This window comes from Salmo salar, chromosome 24, assembly GCF_965601325.2.
Source record: "Salmo salar chromosome 24, fSalSal1, whole genome shotgun sequence".
NCBI classification, from domain to species: domain Eukaryota; kingdom Metazoa; phylum Chordata; class Actinopteri; order Salmoniformes; family Salmonidae; genus Salmo; species Salmo salar.
Window position 1 is genome coordinate 18,409,391 of NC_138314.1, and position 8,324 is coordinate 18,417,714.

The 8,324-nt window shown below is 45.0% G+C and overlaps 1 protein-coding gene across 2 annotated transcripts in view; it reads left to right on the forward strand.

Moving 5' to 3' along the window:
• The window catches only part of LOC106584974 (uncharacterized), a 47,470-nt gene extending 39,409 nt beyond the window's left edge, over positions 1-8,061 (forward strand). For both annotated transcript variants that reach the window (XM_014170661.3, XM_014170662.3), the window contains one exon: positions 1,182-8,061. In XM_014170661.3, coding sequence (XP_014026136.3) covers positions 1,182-3,318 — 2,137 coding nt within the window. In that variant the 3' untranslated portion in view covers positions 3,319-8,061. The remainder of the gene's footprint in view (positions 1-1,181) is intronic.
• Positions 8,062-8,324: the final 263 nt, after the last annotated feature.

Genomic DNA, 8,324 nt, shown 5'->3' on the forward strand with positions numbered 1-8,324 from the left:
ACCTCCCTCATACGTCAGTGTGTGGAGAGGCCATTGATCAAGATGATGAAAGCCTATGGGCTTGTTTAATTTGGCTCACGGCCAATGAGTGGCTGAGTATCCGGAGTGAGTGATGGCGTCATGGCAACAGGCCCTGGTACAGGTTAACCCCTTCAGGGTCAGCACCTCCAAATGCACCAGACTAGATAAGGTTTAATCTGAATGACGACCCCCCCAGACCCTGTTGCTCCCCCCAGGAAGTAGATCTCAGGTGGGCTAATCTGGAGGGAAAACCCCATGTGCTTCGTTATTTCAAGCCTTCAGGATGCTGTCATTCCAAAGTCAATATTTGTTTGACTAAGTCATTATTTTAAATGGCAAAGTCAATATAAAAATGTCAAATCTGGTCACTCATATTTATTGAGCCCTGTTTATATAATGTGCAATACTAATTTCTTGGTTGTTTGCTATGGTTTCACAGAGCATTATAGAAGTGGTTACATAAAGAATGTCAATAAAGAAAGCGGAGAAAGTTCATGTTTAATACAGGATATTGCCAGAGATCACACGTCTATCATGTTGTTGTTGTGGCCACTGCTACAGAGCTCTACTGATTGTGTTCCTATCTTACTGTAAGTCAATGGTATCCTGTCTCAGACGGTAAGTTGTCCTGAGGGGCCCACTGGTGTGTGACAGTGGAGTGGTGTGGTGAGCTCTGGGAGTGCAGGCAGCGCTCTCTGAGGGTGTGTGTGGGGTCAGTAAGTCCACAGGGCCTCTAATCCTGCCCCCACTTGCTCTCATCTTCCCTGTAATCTCTGAGCCTGATCCAGCCCAGTGTTTCCGAGAAGCACCAAGCCCTACGTGTGTCAGTCAAGGTAGGCAGCATGATCCTCATGATCCCTGGAGGTCACACACAGGTCACAGGTCCCATCATGGACTGGAGGTGGATGGTGTTTACTGTAAACCTGTCAGGGCCAGGGGAGTGGGGGGAGGCAGACGCACAGACACTGTGGTGCTCGGATGGACAATGGGATCTGAGCATGTTGTTTTTCTCAAACTGTTATGAATGTTCAAAAAGTTGTGTTGGACAGGATAATGTGATATTTATTTTATTCCAATGATAAAATGTACTAAGGCCAGAAATAAATCAAAGATAACTATAAATAACTCATTGTCTGTCTTCCTCCCTCTGTGTTCTGCAGGTCTAAGGACTCGTCATTGATGCCAGTGACCCGCCGTCTATCAGGGGACAGCGACTCCTCTACAGCCTCCTCTAAGGGAGGAGGAGGGGCAGGGGGAGGCCGCTTCTCTCTGGGAGGCACCCGTCGCTCCGGAGAGGAGGTGGTCCTGTTGGTCAACAGGAAGGAGGGGAAGCATTTGATAGAAAGGCCTGGAGGAGGAGAAGGTCAGATCCCAGCCCTGTGCCCCCCAATGCCCCGCGCACGCAGCCACTCCCGGGAACGCCCTGCCCCTGCCACCATCCTCAAACCCAGCCCCCCACAGGGCCCCTCTGACGGGCTCAGGACCAGTCGTGGGGACAGGGGCCGCTCTCTGGGGCCCGAAGGCCCCCGCAGGCTCCAGGCCCCGCGTTCCCACAGCCAGGGGAAGATGCCCAGCCGGAGTCGAACCAACGATGCCAGCCCTGGATCCTGTCCCCGTCACGGGGCCTCTCAGCCCCCATCCTCTGACAGACGAGAGGAGCTGAGAGCCAAACAACTACCCCCTGCCTCCCCCAGAATCAGTGGAGGTTTCTCCAGGAGACAATCGTCCTCCTGCTCTAATTCGCCTATCAAAGGACTTCAGAGCAGCAGCCCCAGTAAGAAGACTATGGTGGCTCCCAGGCCCCCCGCTCCACGCTCCCCCTCAGTAGGGAAGAGTAGGCTGCTGCCCCCAGTCTCCCAGGCAGGCCGACGCTCTCCACACTCCACTTCCCCCCGCTCCTCTCACTACCATGGGCATGGACCCCGCTCCCCTCGAACCTCCCACGGCCCTCGATCCAATGGGCATGGCCACAGGGGGTTGGCCGGCTCTGAGCGACAGGAACCCGAGGAGGAGGGGCTAGGCTATAAGTTCCAGATGCTGCCCAACCTGGACCCCCAGAAGGAGCAGGACCTGTACCGCAGCTTCGAGGCTGAGTTCCTGGCTAACACAGGGCAGGGCAAAGTGGGGCCCAGTAGACCAAAAGGGGGGGGCAGCTTTCAGCGTCCCGCCTCCTCATATCCACAGCAGGGTGTTGGGACCCAAAACCTCCCCACACCTGCCTCTGCTGACCCTAACGTTACTGACTCTGCCTACTCCTCCTCCAACTCCTCCACCTCCTCAATCAACGTGGGGGGGAAGGTAGGTGCTCTGCCTGACCTCCGGGAGTCCAAGAGAACTAACCCACATTCCTGTGGAAGACTAGAGAATACCCTGGCCCCACTGCATGACCATAGCCCGGGCGGATTATCTAACGGTGGGCACACAGAACCAGTGCGCTGGAGCGGGCGAGGTGGAGGTCTCAGGAAGCTCCCTGCCATCTCCAGTTCCATGGAGGAAGGGGAGCTCCTGTCCTCCTTCCCTGGCCAGAGAGACTCAGAGCTGGGCATAGCTCTCAGCCATACCCCCTCACAACTTCCTTTCAACCCCAGGAGCATGAATGTGGGCCATGTCAGTGGTGCTCCAGCAGAGATGCTGATGGAGAGCCAGCAGGGTCAGTTGGGCTGGGGCTCAGGGCCTGAGGGAGATGTCCCTCTGGAGGATCAACAACCAAGTTTCCCCTATGACCTGGAGGATGAAGACCCCAAAGATGACCTCCCTCCCCCAGAGTCTTGTCCCTCACCCATCCCCCTTTCCCCTTCTGAGGACTGCTCCTTCCAGGAAGACTCCTCCAGTGAAAGCTCCTCCATGTGCTTCAGCCTGAGTGAATCACACTCAGAGTCCTCTCCTCCACCTCCTCTCCTAGCCAATAGGGATGCTGTTGATGGGGATGTGGTCCTCCGGCCGAAGAGGGTAGGTAAGAAGGCTGACAGGATGCCCTCCATCTACAAGCTCAAGCTGAGGCCCAGGGTCAGGCCCCGTACAGACAACCGGCCAGAGAACAGCCCATCACGTATCCCCACCCCAGTCAGCTACAGAGACCTGCAGGCCATGGGCAACCTCACCCCTCTCCATACCCCTACTCCTCCACAGTCCCCTCAGAGCTCACATTCCAACGGCCACCCAGCCTCACGCAAGGCCCTGCACCAGGCCTTTGGCGACCTAATCCACTCCCAGTCATGCTCCACCGCCATGGGCAGCAGGGACTGCACCTACTCCGTAGAGTCAGGGAGCGGCCTGGACACTGAGGCCTGGATGTAACACACAACTTACTCATCACGATGATGCTGATACAGAACAGTTTGTTGTCAAATTAAAACTGACTACTGTCTAAAAGACTGGAGACAGGGCTGCAGACTATTTTTATAGAACATGTCACAGTCGCACACTCACTCTTTTTGTCACTTAGGCCCTTTCCTGTCTATAATGGTCAGGGTTTCACTATCCCATTCTGTTCTTTGCACTCAAAACCGAATTATTTATTTCCAAAGGAACGATCCAGAATCTAAGGCTATTGTTTAAGTTGAATGGTTTCTTTGTAATTATGGGCATGTTTTGATGAATCATAAAGTGTCTAATACAAGGCAGGCAGCTGTCTTGAAGGCCCCATGATTTGCTGCCATACAGAGAGACAGAGAGAGACAGAGAGAGAGAGAGAGAGAGAGAACATATGTGTTGTCATATGCATCGCTGAGGGGCATGAAGAAGTGCCAGGGCTGAGGAAGAGGAAAGAACCGCAGGCAGGAGCAGTGAATCACAAGCGTCATCAAGTCAACTGGACTGGCTCCCTCTAGTGGACAGTGTATGCCACAGCATCTCTGTCCGCTTTGATTGTTAAAATACTGGCGAGGCGAGCCGCGCTGTAAAATATACTTTCTTGCTCTCATTCTCCATACTGCCACTCACCTTCTGCTAGTTACCCCCCTTCTGTGGACATCTTTACAGATCTAATCTGTATTGGACTCATATATAAAAACAATACTCTACGATACTTTACTGTACAATGTTCACAAATAACAGTCTTTTTGACTTTATACACACTACATATTCCATATGTGCACTGCTACTCACCTTCCGCCATCAACCCCCTGCATCCTGAGTTGTTCATTGCCATACATGTATGATGTCACTTTCTCACTGCCAATCCATATGGCCATGATTGAGTGATGTCTGTTTTTTGAGCTTTTAGAGTGAAAATATACAAAGCATTTTCTATGTGTTAACTGCAGTCTGGGGTAAGAGTAAGATGATTATGTGTCATTGTCACTGAAACAGCAATGTTGAATACTTCCAATGATCAAGAGTTATCTGAACTTGGAAATCAACACTAAAATATGTATACAAAAGTGGATGAATATGCATAAATGTGTACATGTGTATATACAGTTGCAAGAAAAAGTATGTGAACCCTTTGGAATTACCTGGATTTCTACATAAATTGGTCAACAAATGTGATCTGATCTTCCTCTAAGTCACAACAATAGACAAACAGTGTGCTTAAACTAATAATACACAAATTATTGTATTTTTCTTGTCAATATTGAATACATAATTTAAACATTCACAGTGTATGTTGGGAAAAGTATGTGAACCCCTAGGCTATTGACTTCTCCAAAAGCTAACCAGGAATCCAATCAATGAGATCGGAGATGTTGGTTAGAGCTGCAATATAAAAAACACTCACAAAAAGTGAGTTTGCTATTCACATGAAGCGTTGATGTGAACCATGCCTCGAACAAAAGAGATCTCAGAAGACCTAAGATTAAGAATTGTTGACTTGTATAAAGCTGGAAAGGGTTACAAAAGTATCTCTTAAAGCCTTGATGTTCATCAGTCCACGGTAAGATAAATTGTCTATGAATGGATAAAGTTCAGCACTGTTGCTACTCTCCCAAGGAGTGGCCGTCCTGCAAAGATGACTGCAAGAGCACAGCACAGAATGCTCAATGAGGTTAAGAAGAATCCTAGAGTGTCAGCTAAAGACTTACAGAAATTTCTTGAACATGCTAACATCTCTGTTGACGAGTCTACGATATGTAAAACACTAAACAAGAATGGTGTTCAAGGGAGGACCCCACAGAAGAAGCCACTGCTGTCCAAAAAAAACATTGCTGCACATCTGAAGTATGCAAAAGATCACCTGAATGTTCCAGTAGTTCTGTGGACAGATGAAACTAAAATTGAGTTGTTTGGAAGGAACACACAACACAGTGTGGAGAAAAAAGGCACAGCACACCAGGCCTTAGGGCCTGGACAGCTTGCTACAGTATCATTGACAGAAAAATGAATTCCCATGTTTATCAAGGCATTTTGCAGGAGAATTTAAGGCTATCTGTCCGCCAATTGAAGCTCAACAGAAGTTGGGTGGTGCAACAGGACAACGACCCAAAACACAGAAGTAAATCAACAACAGAATGGCTTCAACAGAAGAAAATATGCCTTCTGGAGTGGCCCAGTCGGAGTCCTGACCTCAAACCGATTGAGATGCTGTGGCATGACCTCAAGAGAGCAGTACACACCAGACATCCCAAGAATAATGCTGATCTGAAACAGTTTTGTAAAGAGGAAGGGTCCAAAATTCCTCCTGACCGTTGTGCAGGTCTGATCCGCAACTACAGAAAACGTTTGGTTGAGGTTATTGCTACCAAAGGAGGGTCAACCAGTTATTAAATCCAAGGATTCACATTTTTTCCACCCTGCACTGTGAATGTTTACACAGTGTGTTCAATAAAGACATGAAAACGTATAATTGTTTGTGTTATTAGTTTAAGCAGACTGTGTTTGTCTATTGTTGTGACTTAGATGAAGATCAGATCAAATTTCTTGACCAATTTATGCAGAAATCCAGGTAATTCCAAAGGGTTCACATACTTTCTCTTGCCACTATACATGTATATGTATACTTGCATAAAGATGTGGGTATAGTGTATATAACAAAAATGAATTATGAAATGTGTAAATATTCACTGTATGGGGTTTTATGCTGCCTTAGCTATGCAATATTGCTGTTGGAAATGCCTTGACAATTCCCTTGGCCTTAATGTGTGTGTGAGTGTGGTTTGAGAACGTTGGTGCCCAACAACACCCATTCACTCTTGAGTGTGAATTCATTGCCATCACCATCAGTTTTTCTCTCAATGTAGAATTGTCCAAAAACATTAAATAAAAAGCACCATATTATTTTCTATGGATTTGTATGATAGATACCTAGACAAACCACTCTCTCATCAAAGGATATTCAGTGACATCTAGTGGTTGAAAAAAAGATGGTCTCATTTGAATGAATTTCCTTCACAGATTGAGTTTGCTAGACTGGTTTGGAGCAGATGATTGTTGATCGTGATGTATTATGTGGTTTATTGAAATGACTTAAGAATATGTGTAGGTTTTTCTTGAATGTTTTTTTATCTGGAGAATGAACATGAGTAATAGATAGTGTAATGGATATGTCTGTCCCGCTATAGACTCTTGCCTTATTGGTATTATCAATTACAGAGCAGGGCAGGGATATGACTGTGGTGTTGGCACTTTAACAGGGTTGTAGAGCGTGTAAGACTGCTATGAAGGGTTTTACAGTGGAATGACAGGGACTGTGCTGCAGTGGGTTTTCAGTAAATGGATGGCACAAGCCGAGTGGAAAGAGTTTGTTTGTGTGTATACGTCTTTCAGTAAACTGAATCGAAGTGTACATTCTGTATAGGATTATGTACCAGGTGTCAATGGGAATGTAGGTAGAGTTGAAGAAAAGCAGGGAGGGATGTTGTTGGTCTTGTTTATTTATGAATTGGTCTCGAGTGACGGGTGGGGCTCTAAGTGAAAAACAACACTGTATGTAGAATCTAAAGCCAGTGAGAGCCCCAAATAAGTTATTAAAAATACATGAAAAAATGGTGTTAGAATTGTGGCTCTCGATTATCCTAATGGTTTTTGCCAGAGCCCATAGTTTAGTAATGCACAAGGTTCCATGGACATTTCTGAGGAAGTTTTCATGTATTTTTGTCTTTGACTTGGGGATTTTGATTGTTAAAAGATTTGCTTTTAACATGTTTTATCTTGCCAATTTATGTCCACACATCAACCAAATAGACAATACAGCAGAAGCTGTTATGCTTTTAAAAGATCCAGAATCTGAATTTATTTGCCATATAAAGGGAACACTCCAGCAAAGAATATAGCCAATCCAAGAGGGTCAAAGGTTTTGTTGATGACTACACAGGAATGAGCCAACCTACACACAGCCTAGGCTTTTAACTGCTCAAAGATACAGTTCAAACATATTTAAACCTCCACTGCCATAAAGGCTCTGTTTGCATTATTAGCCAATGTACATTTTCTCTCTTCTCTGACCAATGAGAAGTTGATCAACCTTTTCATTTCATTGCTTTCACGTGTAGCTGTCTCAAAAAAAGATGTCTATATGTGTTTTATTTTCAATTAAATTGTTCAATTATGTAATATGTTTAAAATATTAAAACATGCATGATGGGTTAGCAGGTAACAGGTTTTACCAGTAGTTTTACATGTTTGTGACATTAAGAAAACCATAGGCCAATGATTGAATTTGTCGATTCAACTATGATTGCAAAATTATTATTTTGTAAAAAAATTATCTTAGTGTGCAAAGTTGCATGTCAACTCTACATGGTGTGCTTGGTTTTTGTTTGTCAAATGCTGCTTTGTAAATTCCAGAACTTTCTCTCTCTCTCTTTTGAGCTACCTTTTTATCTCTCTGAAATCTATGTCTAAATGGCATAACACAAAGTAATGAAATGAAACTGATCATAACATACATTTTGAATGTTCATTTGAATTTATTTCAGTGTTTAAGCATTATTTGCTGATGTTATCTTCTATCAAACAATGACTTAATAAATGTACTGAAGAGTGCTTGACATTGTGGAATTTGTCTGTATTAAATAGCAATACTGCAATACCAAGACTTCATTTGTTCCTTGAAAATGAATTGCTATCAAGTTGTTCTTGTAATAAAATATGTTCCTTTGATTTTGTTTATACATTTTGTATTTTATTAACTGCATGTTTTGTTGTTGATTGATTACAACTTTCTGGGTAGTGAAATTGTGGTGAAAAGACCTCGAATTATTCCAGTAGTGACTGAGGTTAGAATCATATTTTTTGAAACTAGAAAGTCTATATAGCCTACGTGCAAACCACCGTAAAACTCCAGAGAAGATAAAGAGAATGAAGGGAGAAACGTTTTCATACGTCTTTAGTTTTATACATGTGCTGCATGTGTGTCCCCAGTA